We start from the raw sequence: 22,478 nt of genomic DNA, 5'->3' as shown, positions 1-22,478 counted from the left end.
ACTTTGAAGCACCAGGTGCTTGCACTAGAGAAATGTAGCTTAAGAGTTGTTTTTTTTAAAGGCTAGAATACCTTCTCAGAATCATAGAATCATGAATATGTATTTTAGTAGAATCAGAGATTAAAGCATAATTTGTGCTGTTCAGAAAACAAAGGACACAGCAGACAGCAATGAATTTAACTCTACCACTCATGACTTACCTTTTATTTTGTTTTAGGTTTAGCATTTCATTTCATGTTACAGTGATATTTTCAGTGTAAGTTGTCCTTTAAATTCTTTTTGGTTTATTTAAAAAAAAAAAAAAACAACATATATTTTGTATATTAGTCAATACTAAACTACTGATTTTAAACCTGGAAATACAAACTATTGTCAGTTTTACAGTGCTTGTTTCTCACAACTTTTTTTTCATTTCTTTAAAATTAATTATATGCTTTTTCCCATTGCTTTTCTGTTTCTGCCTTCAATTAAAAAGGGCCTAATTGAACATATTTACTTGCTTTTCATACCCCAGTGTTGCACTGTAATAAAAATGCATCTTATATCTGGATTTCTGTATATTCTAATGACTGGTTGGCAGGGTGCTTCATTACAATTCAAGTAGCGTTGTGTAGAAAATTCTACAGAAATGCAGTATGAGCACAGATATAAGTAACAGATGAAGGCTGGGGTTTTTTCTTTTTCTTTTTTTTTTAAATTCTTGAGAGCACGGGAGTCATTTAAAGATAAAATAAACAGCTTCAGTGTGTAAGGGAGAGTTATATAGATTTCTTAATTAATGCAGCCTGGAAAATAAACAAAAGCAAAACGCTTGTCATTTGGTACTAATGTGGTGGAATAGTGTGGCAGCAGGATCCCTGCTTTTCACTCAGCCTCTCATAAAGATTCGACTTCACTTCAGCTGTAAAAATGTGCAAATTACATTACTACTACATGACTGACTTTTGTAATTACATTAAGCGATTGAGATAAATCCCAGTGCTGGGTTCCCAAAAGAATGCTTGCAGCTGTGTGATTTTCGCATCTGATCCTATGGTTTGTTGTACCCAGCCATGCCTGCTATTTTTTTTTTTATTCCCTTTTTTCTTTTATTTTTCTCCCTCTCTCTGTAGAGGAGTTTGTTTGGTTAAGAGGTCATGTTGGGCACAAGATGGAAGAATAAAGCAAGATTGCTTTCTAGGGTGTACCACCCAGAAATTTGTTTTGTGGAAAAGGTTAGCAGGCCGTGATGATTTTCACAGAAAGGCAGGTGCAGTATTGTCAGTGTGGCACACTTGTGAGCTTCACATGGACATAATGCACATGTAGTACACAGAAACCATGCTGAGACATTGCTAGCTGGGTGCCTGCTCATTTGCTGGAGAAAAGAAATTGTTATGAGCTTTTAAAAATGAATATTTTCCTTTATAAAAGCCAAGCTAGACATTGGTGAAGACATAGGATTGCATACTGAATTTCTTTATAAAGCAGTTACTTGTTTGTGTGGCAATAGAATGAGAAGAAAGAATATCTATTCTCAAATTCTGTAGTTAATTTTGTTATTTGGAAGGTAAAGTGGAGGAGTAAGATTTTGGTAATAAGTTCAGCTGCCCAGCTTTTGCCAACAGATGAAAGCTGAAAACTTGATATTTGCCTTAGTTGATGGAAAAATTAAAAATACATAACTTTACAGTATGAATACTGGGTGTTAACATGCCTGGAAAAACAAATGGTATGAAAAATCTAAATGTAACTAGCAAAATAATGCAGAATATGTTGACTATCCAAATTTGAAGTGTACCTCAGCAAAAAAGACATTTCCGTTGTCTGTCTTAAATTTTTCACAATTACTTAACTTGCTATAATAAAAAATTTTTTAGACATTGCCATTTTTAGCCGTAGGTTTTTCCCTTTCCTGTCTGCGTGCTTGCTGACTTGTCAGGTGTAGCACCAGCCATCTGAGCATGGAGCATCAGCACTGATGGCTGAGTAGGTTACTCTTCCACTCTACGTGCATGAGTTTTTTAGTTCATAACAACCTGGCAGAATCATAGAAATAAAGTTGGTAGGACAGAAACCCCACAAGAGGAATCAATCCTTTAGAACATGAATCTAGTGACCATTTATGATTATTACAATGCTGTTTTTCTAAGGGTTGGATTCTCATTGTTGTACGGTGTTGGAAAAAAACCAAAAATTTTAAATGAAAAAGGAGTGCCAGACAATTTGGTAGCATTTTGTAAAACATGCATGAGGAGAACTTGGTAAAAGAAAGGAAATCTATTAACCTTGCTTTTGCTATGAAGACCTTCAACTGAAGTACTGCAGTTCTATTCAGTGAAAAAGGCTTGACCTTGGAATAAAAGTGCATATTCCTGGAACCCTCATTTTTAATTAAAAAAACAACAACAACGCAGCAACAGTTATATTGAAAAGATGAGCAAAAATGCTTACTCCCCCAGCTGAAAGAAAAATTGGATGTCATTTACATTTTTGCTTGCATACCATCTGCACCCCTAGTCACATTTCACTTTCAACAAGAGAGATATAAAAGTCCACATAGGCTGCAAATGTTTGTAATGCTGGAAGGCAGATATAGGCCCACCGATAAGTTTTCTGAACATTTTTTGCAAGTGATTGTGCCAGCACTATGTTGCTTTTGCATCTGGGTTGGTGACTTGTCATTTATGAGCTGAATTGTTCTCTGCATCAAGTCGGGGCTTGAGCTCTGTCACATACCTGTAAGGCCAGTGCTGTGCAATTGTGATGTTCCCTTCCCTCAGAGCCTACAAGGTGAGATGTAGATGAGCAGAGGGCGCTAGAAAAGCTGAAGAAAACAGTGGCATAATATTAATTGTCTGCTGTGCTGTAGGAGAGAAGCAGCTCCTGATGGCTGCTCAGGTCCAATGCCCACCTTGTCTGAGGAAGGCAAAGAGGCTGAGGGGACCTGTATCAACTCTAAAAGACGTAATAGTGAGTTGCATACAGAAATGAGGTGATTAATTCCATTACATGTGTACTTTTCATCCACCTTGCTCTTGGTAAGGCTTGCAGGAGTTCCTCTGTAGCAGTTATGCTGCCCGTGGCTGGGTGGATGGCAGTTCTTCCTTTCACAGAATGCAATTCAGCCAGGAGTTGTAGGTCCTCATGTACAGCAGTAGTTTTTTTTGATAGAGTCCTTATCTTAAAATTCTTTTATCTGTACTGGCTTAAAAAATCCCTTTTCATATCCTAGAGCACTTCTATGAAAACATTACAGAACTGCAAGATTAGGTCAGGAGGAATCTGAAACAGTTCAGTGCAAATTCACTTTAAAAAATTACGTATTGGTCTTCTGATTAATAACAGGCTTGTAGCCGTGGGTTAATATTGCAGAAGGACCCTCCAGCCCCAAGCTGTGGAAGTACTAGCTATCGCAGGCATCACCAGCATCTTCTATTAAGACTGGCCAACTCATCACATGTCAACTAAACATTCAGCTTTAGGCCTGTCTGTCATCTATCCTCAAACAAGGGACGCTGAACAGAGTTCAATTAAAAACCGCCGTCCTTCCTCTGGCTCTTCGTATGTCCCTAAAAATGTCTGTATGGAGTAAGCTAGATGGCAGATAGTGATTGTAATGGCAAAGCAGTGATTTTTTTCAAAGATACAGAAAGCTAGTGAAATACTGTGTGGAATTAGCTTGTGAAGTGTACTGAAAAATGAAGAGATTATAATTAAAGCCTTCTTAATGAAAGGAGGTACCTAGATTTCTGTAACAACGTACAGGCCTCTTCTTAATTTATTGCTCCTTCTCATCCCTGTGCTAATTATCCAGCTTTGTGACATCGTATGGCTGGTTCTCATGCACTGTGCTTTGCAATCGCATTTTCTCTTAGTCCTTATCACAAAACTGGATGCTGTTGCTTTGTTTTTCCCCCTTAAATAATTCATATGTGAGATTCAGCAAATGGAGCCTTGCTACTTGTGTGAAGTTTCCATTTAACCATGAAGTGAAATGCTTTTATCGAGTTTGCCCTGCAGATATGGTCCGCTGTGGCAGTGCTGTCCATATTTGGTGGCTGTGCAAGGAGAGCCAGGTGGTGCTGCAAAGCGTAGCACAGTGAAGCGTGGACAGATCTAGGTTTGACATTTGTCATCCTGTACTGCTAAAGGGAAGAGAAAAATCTGCTTTTCCATATGCTTATGCTTTAATTTTTGCCTGCAGTTTTGTCCAGATGGCCTTGTGAACATTGTTTACTTTAAGATGCTGTCCCAGATGTTTTTGAATGCCGATGGATAAATGCAACAACTGTGGTATACTAATACACAAATTATTTACACAATTTTGGCTTTTTTTTTTTTTTTTTTTTTTTTTTTACTTTTTAACCATCTCTTCTCCTCAGCATTTCTTTGTGCCCACACTTTTCCAAAAGGAAGAAGTCTCCAATAATATTATCAGATTTCTGAGAGCGAGGAGTGCCTTCAAGCTGCATATACTTGGGGCTCCCTTTCTTCTGCTAAGGTGCTTTTGGAGCTCTTTGTGGATGGAGGAGCATCAGACACTGTAGAATAACCCCCTTGCAATGTAAATTAAAAACTGTTACTGTACATAGCCCGTGAAACGGTGACTGTTTTTGGGTGTGAGCAGCTCTCAAGCCATTTGTTGTTTACTGCATTCAGAAACACGTTGCTTTTCCAAGGACAATTTAGTCTCTTTCTTTGCCCTTCTCTTGTGGAAAGAAGAATATTTTAAACCTTTGTAAGCAGTGTTACTCAGAACATTTAAAAATATCTTTAAACAGCGAAGCACCTCTCGCTGCAGTTTGACAAACTCAGATGCAATTCAGAGAAATAATTATGCCTTGACGGCGCTGCAGGGTGCAGGCAGACTGCATCAGAGGCTTGTTGCAGATAAAATATTTTAATGACTTGTTTTTTATTTAATTATATTTTTTCATCTTGTAAGCAAGAAACTATGCAGAACCTACATTAAAGAACCTTTTGGCATGAGCATTTCATTAACGTAAATAGGCTGGTTAGTTATTTCCCAAGAACACTTTAATGAGATTTCAATGTGAAACTCATTAGAACAAATACGTGAATTCATATGTCAAGGCATAGATTGCAGCATCACAGTTCTTGGCATCTATTAAGTCCATAACTCGTTTACATTGACATGCATTGTTAATCAATATTTAAGGCGCTGCAGATGTCAGTAATGTTCATATTTAGTCCTGCAACCATGACAATATGAAAGTTGCTAGTAGAATTCCAGGCTAAATATTGTTATCTCAAGTCTTTCCGTTACCTCTAGGCTACAAGTTAATGACTGTCTAACTTTGCTGCCCCAACCTATTTAAATAATAAGAGAAATAGGAAAACGCACGGATGTTATGCTGGTAGCATATTCCATTGCAGTTTTATAAAATTCTTGTGGTTTGAAATTAAAATAACATATCCATTTTGGTTTTACTAGCAACTCCTCAGGCTGTTACAAAGGGAGGTGGGTGGGGGTAGCATTTGAGAAAACTGATAACAACTCAAATGGAACTGCCTTGGCCAAGTCGTACCAGACAATTTAAGGAAAGCATAAAAATTGGTAAAGATGTGCAGTACTCAGGTGTAACTTTTGGTTACCTCTCCATAAAGGCACCAAAAAACAGCCCTTGTGTGTGGTATTTCCAGTGCATCTAAAGAACATACATTAAACTTCTTGTTGTTGATAGACTAACAGAACCTATTTTACTTCTTTATTTTTTACATAATGAAGAAGCTAAAGTCTTAGGAGATGTTCTAATTGTTGTGTAAGGCACTTGTTGGATATATGTAGTTGTGGGAATTTTTTTTCCCAGGTTTTAACTGTTGATGTCTCATGTTTTTTAAAGGCTTTATGAAGTGGCTTAGTGTGCCATTGGGGTGTCTTTCAGCTTATGTCAAAAACAATAAACATAATCCAAAGAAGGACTGAGTTGTTTTAACTATCCAGTAATCAAGTAATGCTAATCTATAGTTTAATTACAGGTTCATCAAAAATCATACGACTCCGTGATGAAAGCAGTGAAACAAGTGAAATTCTGAGAGGGAAAGGTTCTGGTAATGGTACATCAGTTCCAGTTAAAGGAATAAATAATTTAGGAAATACGTGCTTTTTTAATGCTGTCATGCAGGTAAGATGGAATGCTCATGCAGTTTTCTCTTTATAGACTTCAGAAATGTGAATTTTTATAAACCATGGGCTTTGTGAAAGGTTCTGAAGGTTACCACTTTCTGCTTTCAGGAGGCCCTTTTCAAATTCTTTCCACTCCTTTCTATCTAAGCAATATTTCCTTTCATTAAAAAAAAAAAAAAAAAAGAGTTCCTGGATCAGTAGCATTTTTCAAAGTATTGAGACAAATGAAAATGTCATGTGTGATATGCTGCATATGTGTGTGGGTTGTACTCCAGCATATGGTTTTATTTGTAGTTCAGCATCAGGCAGTCATGAGTAATGCACGGTATTTAACGTACTGGTGGGTGTGAAAAGTGGTACTTCATGCATATTTTTATTGATTATAGCTTTTTCTTTCCTGACCAGAATGAACTATCTGAGTAAACTTTTATTGATCTGAATGTATAACAAATCCAACATCCTAAAAATAGCAGCAGCTTTGCTAACTTTTATATTGAAACATCTTAATGCCCGCTGGTTGGACAGAGCTATTTATCTGCAATCAGGAATGAGCAAATGAAATTAAATTGCTTCAAAGGTGTTCTGAACTGGCACACTTCACTTAACATTTATGATTGTGGCTATAAAAAGTGAATTTTTAAGTGTATAATTACTGCAAATTGTTCTCTGAGCAGACGAATGGCACTGAGGAAACCTGTCATCTGCAGCAAACATTAACCAAAATAAAGGAAAAAAAAAAAAAGCTGTGGTGCTATGAGGAAGGATACAAATTTTAACAGAAACAAATGTTTTTTCTTATTAGTGTTCTCACCATCAAAGAAACAAAAGCAAAATAAACAAGCTAACAAAAATGTTGTTCAACGATAACAATGTTATTAGTAGGAAAATACTCGAAAATTGTAGCAACAGAATTAGATACAATTTTAGAAGCAGTCCGAGATTAGTGATAGCTCTGGTAAGGGTGGTATCTGCTTTTTCTACTGATTTAAACCTCAGTTGCACATTATTAAATATGTCTGGTTTTGTCTAACCCTGAATATAGAATTTATAAACAAAGAGAGCTGGATAGTAAAAAAAAAAGATGTGTTCTTGGATTTGTTTATTTTTTCTTTCAGAATTTGGCACAGACTCACATACTTAATGAACTGATGTACGAGATGAAGGAAAAAGGAACAAAGTTAAAAATCTGTCATACTTCAGACTCCCAGTTGGTAAGTATGCAGTGAAAAATATGGATTTGGGCAAATGTGGGAAGAAGCTGCTGCAAGGAAATCACATCTCTGTTAAAGATGAGCTCTTACTCTCTTGTTTCTTTTTGTCTTTGAATTGTAGACAAGATTGGGCATTGTCAGGGTGGTATGGCTATCTTTTAGTAGTTCAGCCAGTTTATGATGTCTGTGACAAAACCAATTGTTCTGCCCTGAAGGAAGGAGAACAGCCACTTCCTTTCATATTTTGTAACACTGAAGTAGCAAATAATTCTTGACCCTAAGAAAGAGTGGCTTATGTTTGTTTCCCATTTTGTTTCTTCAATATGTGTGTGTAATACAGGACAGAGTATTTCTGGCTCTATAAAGTGTTGATGAAATATTTATTCTGGTCTGCCTCAGCAATACATGGATGGGGCTTGTAAAATGTAATGCATGCTTCCCAGATGGAGTGTTAACAAAATACTAGTGTAGACTAAACGTCTTGTCCTCAGAGGCATATGGGAAAGAAACTATTGTCATTATGATCAACAGTTCCTTGTTGCTTCTTAGAGATGCTCATTTTCATAATATATTGTTGGCAGGTGAAGTAAGGATAGTGTTCCTTTCCCTCTGGTAGTTAAAGACAGTACTTTGCAGAGTTTTTGTTTTTGTTTTTTTTCTTTTTTTTCTTTCTTTCTGCTGGTTGCTGGGAGCTTTCTGGTGGTGGTAAGGATTGAGAGGTGGGAATCTTTCAGACACTGCTGAAATTACAAAGATTTCTGTATATTGTTCTCAGTGCTGCTCATAGCTTCTCCAGGCAAGAGCAGTGTGAAATTCATTGCACTGTTACCTTTCTTACCGCTAATGGCAGTTCTGAACAGCAACACGTTTCACCAAGTTATTCCCCAGCCACAACTGAAGTCTGGAGCTTGTTTGTGCCTGGAGGCTTAGAAAAGCAGTGGTATGTTGGCTTATGTGTGATGTGAACCTTACACAGCCATAAGGTTGAAAGATTTATTTTCTCTTTAATGACAGTGCTTACAAAATAAGTAAGCTCTTTGGAGCACAGAATGTATTTTGTGGTCTGTGTATGTCAGCAGAGGATCAGAGGACTTTAGTAGCCTAACTGATTGTAATGGGGAAACTGCTAGCTTTGTGCTTGGTAAAGGGTATTTCTCAAGTTTTGGTAGTGCATGTAATGTGATGCGATTACTTTATGTGTTTGTGCATCCGTAAAGCCTTATATTTTGTTCAGTTCTGTTTTTAAAAGAGGCACACACTCTAGTTGTTTGTCTGGAAATTGTAATCTGTTTTTGTGAGGATCAGGAGACCAGTAGACATTGGGACCAAGGATGAACCTAGGGGCATGTGAAGGAGTGCCAATAACCTGCAGCTTTCTGAACACAAGTAGCCCCAAAGCAACTCAGAAGCATGTTTTGCTTCTGGTCAGTTCCCTGCAGCCCTGGGACCTGCTGGGAGGTGTGAGTCTTAACCTGGAGAAGATGATGCCATGTCCTGCAGGTTGCCCCAAAAATGGCTGGTCTACACTGGTCTGATGTCAGCCTCTGCTTGTGAACTGCAGCCTGAGCCTTTCTGGGGCTCAGTTCCTGCGGGAGCAGGGTGGGCTTCTGTGGCTGCTGGATGTGTGACAATTTCGGTATGCAACTCTCAGCTCAGTACACATGGGAAGAAGAGTAAAACAGATAAACCAAGGGGTATATAAGGCAAATTCCACTTGGCATTTATATTTTGAAAAACAGATTGAGTAAATAAGATTTCATTATGTTTGTTACTAATTAGTTTCAGAGAAAAAATGGAAGAATGTTCCCTTATGGATAGCTTTGATGAACCATAGCCTGGCAAAAAGACCTCACTGTTTAATAACTCAGGACTTTTTCTGTAAACACTCCTATATTTCACTTAATTCTGGGAATAATGGACATGCTTGTTTAAAAAAATTACTGGTTAACAGCCAGTTTGTTCGCTGAGAATTTCTTGGTATTGTTATTATATGGTTTAGTTAATAAGTTTGCTCTTTCACTGTCTTTAGGTGACATCAAGCTTTTTTAAAGAGTCAAATTGCCCAAGACTAAAGGTTACTTTGCTCTTTGTGATAAATGTATTAACCTGAAATAAGACTTGTGTGTCACTCATTTTGAAGTTGATGCATATTTTACTTTTATTTGAAGGATCCTTTGGTGGTAAACCTCTCCAGCCCAGGACCCTTGACTTCAGCGATGTTCTTGTTCCTTCACAGCATGAAAGAGGCTGGAAGAGGTCCTCTTTCTCCCAAAGTACTGTTCAGCCAGCTTTGTCAGAAGTATGTACTGCCAGTATCTTGCCAATTACTGTTTTTTTCCCCTAAATTTATTAATTTACTGTGATGTATTTTTAAGTGTGTAACCATGTCTGTTGTGCTTTCTAGTATGCTCTTAGCTTTTTACTGAGTGGTCCAGAGAATATCATCTTTGTGTTTCAAAGTTGCCAGATTCCATGTTGCACTCCAAGTTGTAATTGCTTTTCATGAAGTGCATGTCTCAGCCATTAACTGCTGACAAGCAATGGGCTTTCACTGGGGTTTAAAGAAGTGGAAGAGGATTTGCTAAAACAAAAACGAATACCATTAACTTTCAGGTTTAGTTGAAGGCTGTATATTAGGTTAAAGTTGTGCTAGTACCGTTCAGATGCTTTGGGGAAATCCAACAAACTGACCTTTTAAATAGGAAACCTCTGCTATGATGTCTGTCCTTGGCATCATTTCAAAATTAAAAAGATTCTAACAAGTAAAGATGTAAAGCAGTACTGAAATGGCTTATGACACCAGATTGCAAAGAGCTTAGAAGTCCTAAAGAAGCCCCTGTTTCTTGGTGTGGAAAATGCTTACAGTGGTGCTTTGTAGTTATCTTCAGTTATGATGCAAAAAGTCTTGCTTTTTAAAACACCTGTGGAGGACCCATTTAAAAGCTTTTGCAGATATTTTAATATTTACAAGCAAAATAAGCTGTAAAAACAGCTTAAACATAGCTGTGCAAAGATGGGTTTAAAATATGCGATAAAGAAACACTAGCTTTTAGGCTGCAGTGGAGACCATTTAATTCAGAAACAGAAACCACCTAATACACTTAATTTATCCTCCTTAATATTATACTTTTTTTTTTTTTTTTTTCTGTTGTACTTATTTTTGGTTCTTTTGAGTTGTAAAAGGAAGTGTATGCAAAATGTCCTTACAGTGACTTTGAATCAAATAGTAGTGTTCTCTATTTAGCATCATCTGCTTGAAAGAAAAATATACAAGGAAGTTATGTTCTTTGCTCTCGTGTTTTGAGGATGACTCAAAAAAGTAATTGTAAGTACAAAACTTGGTAAAGAAGTAGAAGGGAAATTGTTAAATAGGAACAGTAGCTTTTTCTCTGTTAATACTAGAGTGGAAGAGAAAAGGACATGTTAAACATGTTTTGAAGCCCAAGTCAGAAGAGTGATTACAAAGTAATAACAGTGCACTGCTCTTCAGATGACATTGCACTTTTGAAATCACAGCTATTTTGTATTTGCCTTCTGTTTTTATATTTGTGTAGTCATCAGGTGATGAAACATTATTAAATCCTAGAATCTGTTTAGCCTTGCAAAACAGACCTAACTGAAATGAGTCCTTTCCTGACACATGTATCAGTAATGAAGGCCACATCCTGTTGGCACGAAGTTATGTGTACAGGGACTGTAAGTGCCTGCATGGTTAGGATAGAAGGTTTGATCTCGTGATTCTTTTGTTGTTGATGGTGGGCAAGAGAGAAGAAAGGGAGAATTTCAGCAGATTCAGCAATCTGCATTGTTAGTAGCAGAAGAAATGGGAGTCTTTGCAAAATGAATACATTTACTGTCTATAACTAAAACAAGATGCATGCAGTGTTCTGTCATGCCATTTTTATGAAATCTTTTTTCATTTTTTAAAGTTTGGCTTTCCACTCCTTAGCAAAGCTGAAGTGAAAGAGATAGGATAGCAAAACTTTGGGAGTCCCAGCTAGGAAGTCTGCATTGCTGCAGCATTCTCCTCAAGGTGCTTTCTGCACTAAGACATTGCGTTAACGAAGCAATTTTAGAGACCTGCATTAGCACAAACTCTTTTTACTTAACAAGCAATTCTGCAAGCAGCAGCGTTGTCCTCCTGTGTGGATTCTCTGCTGTTTGGAAAGGTTCAACTTGCTAGAGGGACACATTATTTATAGTTTCCCTTATATTACTAACTAGACTCTTACTTTCATAAACTTCAAAGAAATATAATTGTCATCAGTTTTGCTTTAATTTGTCTATTAGCCTCAAAAGTTATGAAGATCGGGTGAGGGAAGCATACATGTGCATGTTCTCACATGGATCCCCAGTGGTGCATGTTAGAAAACTGTGTGGGTGAATGGATTGTCCTTCACTTCCTGCTCCTGAAGAATCCTTGCCAATTCTCACTAGAAATATTACTTGTGTTATTTAAATGTAACCCATTTGTCGTACAAAACTAAGGACTCAGGGAATACAGCCTGGTGTAGTGGTTGGCAGCCCTGCACGTAGCAGGGGGGTTGCAACTAGATGATCATTGTGGTCCTTTTCAAACCAAGACCATTCTATGATTCTGTGATTCCTTTTGGTCTAGAATTTAGGTTGGATTCTGAATTCTGTCTCCCCTCTGACCACTTACAGGTCTTATATGGTGACTACTAGGTGAAATAATTTGAAGACTTCAATAACAAGAGATTTTTACCTCAATTTTACTTCTCTCTAAAAAATACCATCATTTGTACTTCTGCAGATCTAGATAAAAAGTTTATGTGTTTCATTTCAACTGAGATTTTTAAAAATTTTGGCTATTGTATTTCTATCAACTTTCCATTTTTAGTTGGAATGACCTGTATCTGTACATCCTCAAAATAGGAGCAGGGGTTATGTTTTGCATCTTAGAGCTAAAAGCTTCCAGGAGGGTAAAAGCTCAAACAGCATCTCTGCTAAAGAGACAAGAGGATGAATGTGAAAAGAGAATAACTGCACTGAAAAAATATGTTGATATTTCAGAGAGAGTTGTCAGAGAAAGACACATAGGCTAATGCCAGGGGAAAAGAGCACAAGTGAAGGACATTTAATGCTGTTGTTTTAGCTTTTTATATTGCACATGGAAGATTTCTGAGTCCAATTGCAGCTTGATTTCAGTTTTTTAACTTCTTTCCCCATCAAATATCTCACTGTCACAGTTTCACTATGCAGAATATGACCTTTCTTCAGTAAAGAGATTATGAAATACTTTAGAGAGAGTCTAAGATGCACTTGTCTGTGATAGTAGGAGTTGGAGTCAGTGACTGAGGAATTACCTTTCCAGCCCTGAATTTGTCTTTACCATGACATTAGTCTGAGAAGTTGCTTATAGTGTACTAAACAGGGAGACACACTGAGTGATTGTGCAGAGTTTAGACTTTTGAGTACGACAGTGATTTCCCAGTAACATTTTTATCATGTGTGGCAGGAGATTGGTCCTTCAAAAATGATTGCTTTTCCATAGTAGCACAATTTGGATATTTGTATTTATATATAAATTATATAAAAACACACTAATTTATTTAGCTAACTAGATACCTCAGGTAAAGCACTACTGTGCCTGGATGCTTGGAGAAGAAAAGTGTATTTCAAGCTTTTTTAAACACATCTATATTTACACTGTTCTGTTCTGATGGGTTTGGGATTTCTTTTTTGCACCCCTAGCAGAGTAACGACATATTTTCATGTTGGATCAATTGATGTGAGATAGAATCATAGAATCCTTGGATTTGAAAGGGATCTTTGAAGGCCATCTCGTCCAGCTCCCCTGCAATGAACAAGAACACCGCAGCTAGACCAGGTTGCTCAGGGCCTGAGCCAACCTCTCACTGAAAATCTCAAGGGGTGAATCATCAACCACATCTCTGGGACCTGTGCCAGTGCCTCACTGCCCTCACTGTAAAATACTTTTGCCTTATATCTAACCTAAATCTACTCTCTTTAAGCTTGAAAACATTTCCCCTTGTTCTATCACAACTTAGTAAATAATTGGTCCCCTTCTTTTCTGTAGCTCCCTTTTAGATATAGAAGAGAGATAGAAGAGATATAGAAGCTGTATAGTTTAACACATGACACTTGCCCTCATTTGCAATTCAATTCCTGAAGAACTTCTGAATTTGATATCCAGAGTCACTTTTTTTATTTTTTATTTTTTTTGGGGGGGGGAGGGGAGCACTTGTCCTTGTAGGATTTCAAGAGTTTGTCTGCTTCAGCTGTTCCAGGATGAGTTTGAGTGCTAGCACTTGAGTTAGACATCCTTACTCAAATCATTTGAGATGTGCTCAGTGGGAAAAGAGCAAAGAAAGAAGCAGGGAAGGAAGTAAGAACATAAAGGAAGAGGTGAAGTCACTTAGAAATGAGGCTAGGTGTGGACAGGAAGCTTGTAAAGAAAGGGAGCAGATGCTGCCTTGTTCAGTTGGCAGCCCTGTAATGACACTGAGTGGAATCCTAGAGCCTGTAAGTGGGAACACTCTGCAAGTGTACGTGTATTTTCTGCTCAAAAGAAGAGATCTGGGGACATAGTCCTTTCAGCTGCAAGCTGCATCTTTAAGAGTCCAGGGAGATCGCAGAGTGAAGTTCATCATCTTGTGTATGAAAGGGTATTTATGGTGCATTTTTTTTTAAATAACAAAGGGAAAAAATGATACTGAGTGTTAATTTTGTCAAGTGGTGGGGTAGCCAGGTTGAAGAAGAGAGGAAGAAGAAGAGAAATGGATGAGTCTTTCTATAGCAACTGTTTAGCGTCTGGTACTAATTCTTCCACTGTTAATTCTGTTAGTGTTGCAGCTGTCAGATGTTTTGCTAGGACAGATTGCGAACATAGCTACAGGGCCCTTCTGTTTGTTTTCCACTATTCTGAATATTAGGATTGCAGACTTCTGACTTATCTGGAGACTTAGTGACTAATGCAACATTTATGTATTAAGAGGACATACATTTTATTTCCCTTATTTGTTATCAAGAGGTACTTCTGCTGGTGGATGAAAGTGTAGATTTGTGTAGCGAGTAAATCTTGCAGTATATAAATTAATAGTCCAAATAGGAGTTATATAATGTTAGAAAAGCTGCTTCGAATTAAATAGTTATTTATGGTACTATGGTACTATATTGCTGCATTAACCCTGGGAAAATATTTTCTTAACAGAGTTTTTATTGGTGATGACTAAATCCACGCACAAAGTTTAGCTTTTAGTTACTTGTTTTTCCTGATGAGTATTAATCTTTCCTTCTCATGCACAGAAGGTAGAACTCATGGTAGAGGTTTGTATGGAGCTGACAGAGCTGAGATCATAGGCATTTAGGACTGTTGATTAGTTTTGGAGAGAAGGCTAAAAATGTTTGGCGCATTCCACATTTGTCACTTCTGAGCATTTCTACTCAGAAGAAACAGGTAATTTTGTACCAAACTTAAGAAGTGAAGAAAAGGAGACTTACTAGCTATAAATCTTTTTGATACTTTTCTTTTAATACTGTTGTAGAGAAAAGTTTTTCTTAAAAAAAGATGTGCAACTTACTAATTTTGACTATTTGACTTTTGCCCTTTAAAGGCAGTAGCAGCAGAACACCAGGTTTGTGTTTTCTTGACCAGTAGTGAAGAATGACTTCTGGTCCCAGTTTTACCATTGTGTTCCCTGCTGATAGTGCTGCCTCATGTTCTGGGTCTCTCCGACAGAGGACGCTCTCTGGCAGAGGAGTCTGCATCGCCTCCTGCAGCAGAATGTGAGAGATTGCACACTTTCAGTACAGTCTGTTGATTTCCACAATTTCTGAACACAAGAGAACATGGATGAGATTTATGACTGCAGCATAGACTAATTGCATAAGTAAGTCGTGTGCATTGGTAGGATTCATCTGCTTTTGCTCTTCAGTTTCGGGTTTGCTTCTTCCATTCAGGAGGAAGAGCTGTGCAGCATTTTGGGCAGGAGAAGTGTTTGTTTCTTGTGAGGTCTTGATGAGCAGAGTAGGCACTGATTGTAGATACAGTGAAGAGGGAAAAGAATAATTTCCTTAGGTGTATCTGCAGCTGGAACATCCGTGTTAACCAGAACAGAACATTGCAAGATAAAGCCCTTCCAGAGCTCTATGGAGAGGTGGCAAAGATAGCAACACTTCAAGTGAAGAGGGACTTAAATATCAGGAGATCAGACAGAAGAGGAAATTTAAAAATGTTACCGCAAGAGAACACAATGAATGATAGAAGATAAATTAGCGATACGTATTTAACTGCCCTCGTAAGAGTTCAAGGAGCTGCATGAAAATGGAAGGCAGCAGATTTAGAGCCAGAGGGAGAAAAAAAAAAAGTCTGTGGGTTTTTTGTTTGTTTGTTTGGTTGGTTTTTTTAGGTGTTTTTTAAATTATTTTTTGACGTTCTATATAACTAACCTGTACAATTTGCTATCATGGAATGCTATTAAAAATATCAGTAATTGAAGGAAGAAAGAAGAAGGGGATGTTCATATAAAGGGAACTTTTCTGTAAGGTCTTATAGCTTTATGCACGGACCTTGTGTACAGAGGCATTTACTTGGCTACCAGCTGGTAGACTAGAAGAAATTTCTGCAGGAAAGGAAATTTCCATTACTTAGTAAGAGGAACTGTATTTTCTCTGTGGTGGTTAAGTGGGAAATGGATCTGTTCTGGCATGTCAGCTATTCCCTCCGTTCAAAGATAGCTGTAAGAAGGGCTTTTTGCTCATACATTAGAGTTCTTGGTACACTGTAGTAACGGAATGATACCGCATTTCCTTTGAGGGGAGTGTAAGGGAGGAAAAGATGAAGCAAGTCATGCAGTACATCAGAATGAGAGCTAAATCCTGTCCATGCCATCAAGATGGGACAGGCACATCTCTTGTTTTTTATCTGGGTTACATGTGCCAAGCCTGTGGTTTTTTTCCTGTGCAGCACCTCATGCTGAATGTTTACGACTCTGTGTCGGATCTGAGGTAATAACTTAATTTCCCTTAGCAAATAGAAGATAAGAATTGAAAGTATAAATATTTAGAGGACTTCAGTTTCCTTTAGCTATGTATGTTATGGTGTAGTTTTTGTTACTAAAAATGTTACAGGAAGTTAGATCATCATGAAAAATATTTTGGTAAGTGATAAGCAGTTGTAACTTGTCTCCAGATGAGTAGTGAGAGGATAGCTAAGTAGCATGTATGTGGATGTCACAGTTGTCCTTCAGCACTTATGGCCATTAGCAGGAGTTCAACCTGTTCTGTCATTATACTGCTGACACTGTACAACAGGTTGTATCGCATTGGCACTGGCTTCCATATGTCAGCACATCTGTGAGCGGTCAACTCAACCAACCATCTTAAAGTCCCCCACTTTTGCCAAGGATCTTGCTTGAAGCATATTTTCAAGGAGACAAGAGTGCACATCTTTTAGTTGTCAGATTTCTATGTATCAACATGGATTAATTCCTTTTTCCTCCCAAATACTAGTTTATAAACGTAGGAGTTTTCCAGTAAATGCATTATGTCATATCAAATCCCCTGCCTTACACCTCTTGTTTTGTTTTTATTTTGTGGCCTCCTTCTGAAAACAAATTTACTAGCATGAAATGTTGTTCTATGGAACATCGGATATTTAGAATTATACATGTTATGTAGAATTCAGCAGACACTAATGACCAATTAGCTATATGTCAGTACTAATAATGACATCATTTTTCAGTCAAAATGAAGGACTCATATCTTCATAGCTTCTTCGCAATCACTTTCTCTGACATTTAAAGCGTCACTTACATTCCCATCATCCTGTCCCCATTAAAATCCAAGCATGTAGATTTATGTAAGGCTGGATGAGGATTTAGTGCAAGCACAGAGAATGTAAATAATCTTGCCCATTACAGATGCACTGTGTGCTAATAAAATGAAAGATTAACTAGTGGTGCTCCATTGAAAACAGCTGTAGTTGGGTTCATTTTTTTCCTTTCACCTTGCACTAATAAAACTGAATGGAATATACAGATAGACTGTTTTGCCTTCAAATATCATTAAGGAAAATACTTTTAATCAGAAGTGAATATTATCTGGTGTTTATCTGTGGCAGGTTATGCTGTAAACTGTAAACAATAACAAAAGGCATTTGTGTGGCTTTTTTTTTTTTTTTTTTTACTTTGCATTGTAAAATTAACTTTGTGATGTGTTTCTACAATTAAAAACACCAACAAACGCTCTCCTGTAGGTGTGATGGAGTTTTTCACTGCTTCTTTATCAAGCAGATATATATCTGTCTCTTCCTTTGCTATGTTTTGTAGCCCTGTGGCTGTGCTTCTGTGACCAAAAAAAAAAAAATCCTATTAGTATAAAGATCTAGTTTGTGTCAGTGCAGTAATTTATTCTGTCACTATATACAGGAGCTATTAATATGGATATGTTGGAGGAGATATGCTGAATATGCCTTTTAATTCTCACTGTGTCAGGAAAAGAAGACATTTCTTATAAATAAAAGAAATAATAATCATGTGTATAACCAGGCTTGTCAGACTTGCACTGATCTCTACAAAAGGGTTTTTAAAAAAAGATTCATTGCTTTCTGGCTATTTAATGAAAGAAGCAATGAGAAAACTGTTGTAGGCAATTGAAAAGTTAAAATGTGTGCATGTTCCTCTAAATATGTGTGCAAGTTAATATCTCATTTAATTTTTGTAATGCAAATTGTGTGTTTTCTTGGATTCAATATAAAGGTTTAGTGCTTTTTGGAATGTTTTGCTTTAATAATCAAATTAATTGGAAATAAAACATTTGATGTGAATAGCAGCAAAAGGCTGCATTTTAATAGTGTTAGTCCAAAGTGTTTCATTTCTTAGGAGGAGTACTTCAAGTTTGAATTTAGTGATATTTTTGAAAAATTTGGAATTCAATGTTTAGGTTGACCTGCACATGCAAAAATATACAGCTTTAAAAATTTACCTGCTTTGCTGTCCAGTTTTTCTGTAAACCTTTTCATAAAGCAGTGTCCTTAAGTCATTTTAATTATGGGTGTTATCAGCCTTCTCTCAAAACGCAGATCACACGCAGTCATGCTTTTTGTAAACGTGAACGTGTTGTTTTGCATGTGCAAGGCCAGATTTATTGCACTTAATTTTAGGCACTGACCTTAGATTCCTAGCCACCTTAGCTCCTTCTCCAGTTACTGTGCTTACATCGCGCTCACAGGGGGCGACTCAGGACTTGGACCCTTCTATCACCGTACTGCATGGAGCCTCAAGACTGCTACATCCTAACATGACATCTTGCCTAGATTTAATTTTACTACTGTAGGCACGTTGCAAGTCTGATGCTTTTTCATATGGTAGCCTTTAATTTCTGCTACCCACGAGCACGAATTTTCCAAAGCCAACCTGGGTATCTGTATCGTGTAAGTAGGAAAGAAGCCTCATCTGCAGGAATCCTAGGACAGCTAAAGAGCATGGCTGGGCAAGAAAGATTACTGTGTGTTGAGAAAATGCAGATAGATATTTACAGCTCAGTGCACTCGTTAGTCAGAGCATGCAATCTGGGGCTGAACGTGAAAACTGGCTCGAGATGCATTTCATAAAATTGAATAACCGAGTATGTGGTTGGTTTTTCTGTCCCCTCTGCCAGTTTGATCAAATTCCTGCTTGAGCTCTGCGCAGCCAGTTGTCTCCTGTGCTAGATTTTGGAAGATTTTTAGCACGTGGCTCAGCCTACACATCTTACTGTGCAGCAAGGGACGCAGCTGCCATTTGGTGGCATTACTGGAAATAAAACAGAGAAAAAAAAAACACTTTCAAATCCCATTTTAGATGAATCAATCCAAGACTTTAATTAAAAATCTGAGGATAACTCGTTTGGAAAGACAGGCGTGTTTTGGCCAATAAATCATTGTTAATGTAAATAACAGATTATTTATGTGGAATATTTGCACAGTTTCACGAGGGATTGCAAGAAGCTAGAGATCCAAATTGCTATGAGAAACTATTGTTGTCTCAGTACAGGTAACATCTGAAGTATCTATCCCCATACTTATAAGTGTGTTGTATAATGTTTATGTAATCAATACCTGCAAATTATGGTACTTACAGTGTATTTAAATACTGTGAGCAGTACACAAGGAATCAGCAGTTTTGAATACTGGTGATGTAGACTACTGAATGCCTGTGTCACAAACAGGCAGAACATCACCCCAGAGCAGTTGACTGGTATGTTAGTAGAGTTTGAAACAGATGCTTTTTCTCTTTTGCTTTATGAGAGCCATGTGGATGCTGCTGGTGGTCTTTTTTTACTGGAATTGCCTTTGCTGTGTAGTCTTCAGTTTCCATGTGTCCGGCATAGTGAAGTGCAGCAGTAAATAATGGGCAAGTGCCAGTGTTCCTTTTGCGTCCTTGGGCTGACTGGCAAGCTGGCTGGCCTCTCTTGGTGCTGGTGCCAGGCACCATCAAGGAGGACAAACTGCTCCAAGGACAGGAGAGGCTGAGGGAACAAGGGCAGCACCAGATGTATGTTTTCTGGGGCATGTAGATTCTTTCTGTCCAGACTTTTAGTTTCTAGAGATGAAACATACTGAAGTTCATCTTTTTAAAGATGATTTATTTCTCTGTTTAACCTGAGTAGTAAGCTTGTATTATTGTAGAAGGTGGGCTTGTGATCTGGACATTTCAGACACTCAGTATCGTCAGTCCAAAAGCTAGTGGTGTTACTATTTATGGAAAAGCAGTGTCTTCATCGATTGCAGCTCTAATACATTATAGCTAGTGGGGATTTCCAAAACTAAGCGATCTTCATTTTGTCCAACTGCAGTGTGGGAAGGAGGGCTGTAGCACAGTTATACAAAAAGTGCTGCCATGCACCCCACAGACAAGATTGCAGGACAGCTGGAGAGTTGGAGCCCTGCAGCCTTCTGCTGTGAGCCCTGCAAATGCTCGGCCTGAGAGGCTGCTTGCTGCTGTGTTGGGGGATGGCCACAAGGAGCTGCCCTGCAGGAACAAATTCTGGTGGGCCCAGGGCTAGCACGTGTGCCATCCATGCTTACAGGTGCAGCATGGGAATGGGCTTTAAGGGGTTTTACCAAAGCTTGTGAAGTACTAGAGGAATGTATCTCATTTTCTAAACTTGATTAACGGGAAGATAAAGAGCTTTGTATCATGATTTTCATTTTAATGCCAGCTATTCCGATTAATAAAGGAAACTGTGGTGATAGGAAATACAGCAGTGTTAATAAATGACAGTAACATATTAGATTCTTCATGATCTTCCATGGTTTGTACGTATAACTTCTTTGGTGCACTCAGGAATTGCAAAAGATCTAGAATTTGTGATGCTTTTGTGTTCAGTATGCAGTGGGAGCAAAATTCCTGATGCACTTGGTTGTTCTGATGGATGCTTAAGAAGGGTTCCTTTGAATTAGTGTAGAGTGGTGCATTTTGAACCTCTGTCATCTGTTCAGTGTTGTTTTGGTTTTTTTTTCTCTCAAAACTAATTGGGTATACAATTCTTCAAGCAGCTCTGGGAAAAATTATCAGGTGTGTACACTGGTTTATTGCCTGCTTTAGCAGACCTGATAATTTTTGGTACCTGGACTCAAATGTATTGTGTCAATCAAAACCTTTGAAGAGATTGTCCCATCAATGTCAGGCTTTTTCCATTTTAGGTCTGAAGCTATGCTTTATTTGCTCCTAGTCATACTGTACGTTTTAATGCAAGCTTCAGATACTAAGTATTGCAGTTTATTAGACTATAGAACAGGAGTTTGAATGTGGCTGTGGTGTGATTACCATGGCATGTGGTTCATGATGTTAAAAGGTCCTTGTGAAAACTATTGTGAAGCAAATATAAGAGAAACAGTTACCTGATGATATAAGAGCAGCTAACTCTTATGCAGGGAGTGTAAGCTGCAGATTAATAGAGTGGCTGGCTTGGAGCTGATCTTAAGAGATAGCTATAGATACTTTTGTTTAAGAAGTTAAGATTTATTTTTATTTGGATTCTGACCTGTGCATTTTGCTTGTCTGTGTGCAACCTTATAACTTCTCTTAGATTTCAAGGTAATCTTTTTCCAATTTAGATTGTCAGGCTGCTTCTGTTTTGCTGTATGCAGACTTCATGCACATCTGCTGTGATGTGAGTTGCATGAGTTAGCTGGAGTGTCCCATTAGGTCCAGTACAGATTGCATCCGTTTGTACCTCAGCATCCAACAAGAACCTGGCATAGATATTGTCTCTCAGTGTAACTGTAAATTCCTTACTGCTTCTGTTGCAGGGCCCCTCGATTTAAGGGATTCCAGCAGCAGGACAGCCAAGAGCTTCTGCACTATTTGCTGGATGCAATGAGGATTGAAGAAACAAAGGTAACACCTTTGTGTGTGTTTTTAAAAAAGTCAAGAAATACTTGCCTGTACTGTAAACTAATTGTTATTCCTCAGTATTCTTTGTGTTTCCATTGTTCTTCATGTTTTAAAGATGTCCTTTATAAAGAAGGTGTGGCTGTTTTTGTTATCTTGAGAAAAATAATGACTTTTTAGGAAGATGATGCAGTCGTGTTCATGTTGGTATCTTAAAATTGCTGATTGGAATGAAAGTTTCGCTGAGCAATAGAAAGAGTGTGGCAAGTAGATCATGATGACTTTGGGAGTGTGAATTGTTCTTCATTTATTAAGAAAAAAAAGAACAAAAAAGCCCCTTCTGAGGATTCAGGAAAAATGCCTGTGAGGATAAGCCATGGGACAGAAATTAGCAGCTCCAAGAAGTGAGTCAGCCCACAATTGTCATAGAATCCTATTTCACTGAAAAAAGTAGAACAAAAATGAAATCTTGCAGAGTTTCCTTTATCTTAAGAAGGTGTTAAGAACTACTTATTTTATAAATAACATGCTATGTTCTATTAAAATCTACGTCTGAGTATGTTAAGTATAGAACTAGTTGTAGTAAATGAAAAATGTTCCCCCTGTATCTTTTTTCATGTTTCTTTCCCTTCATTGTTTTTACCTCCTGCATTGTTGGATACAAGATAGTGGTTTTTTGCTTGCTTGAACTATTTTGATTGTATCTGATTTCATCTGCCTTAGTCTTGGAACCTTCCTTTCAGATGATATTGTGGTAAATAACCTTCTCTGAGTCTA

General features: G+C 37.8%; 1 protein-coding gene across 4 annotated transcripts in view; it reads left to right on the top strand.

Annotated features, from left to right (window-relative positions):
* Positions 1–22,478, top strand: part of USP45 (ubiquitin specific peptidase 45) — a 50,897-nt gene that overhangs the window by 13,692 nt on the left and 14,727 nt on the right. For 3 of the 4 annotated variants that reach the window (XM_052685892.1, XM_052685955.1, XM_052686122.1), the window contains exons 6-9: positions 5,983–6,128; positions 7,246–7,341; positions 9,510–9,640; positions 21,620–21,707. In XM_052685892.1, coding sequence (XP_052541852.1) covers positions 5,983–6,128; positions 7,246–7,341; positions 9,510–9,640; positions 21,620–21,707 — 461 coding nt within the window. Of the gene's footprint in view, positions 1–5,982; positions 6,129–7,245; positions 7,342–9,509; positions 9,641–21,619; positions 21,708–22,478 lie in introns of those variants that run through there. The other variant, XM_052686036.1, reaches the window with a different exon arrangement.

This window comes from Tympanuchus pallidicinctus, unplaced genomic scaffold (genome assembly GCF_026119805.1).
Source record: "Tympanuchus pallidicinctus isolate F22 unplaced genomic scaffold, pur_lepc_1.0 scaffold1, whole genome shotgun sequence".
Lineage (NCBI taxonomy): Eukaryota > Metazoa > Chordata > Aves > Galliformes > Phasianidae > Tympanuchus > Tympanuchus pallidicinctus.
Note: the sequence above shows the minus strand (reverse complement) of the source record. Positions and strands in the feature narration are given on the sequence as shown.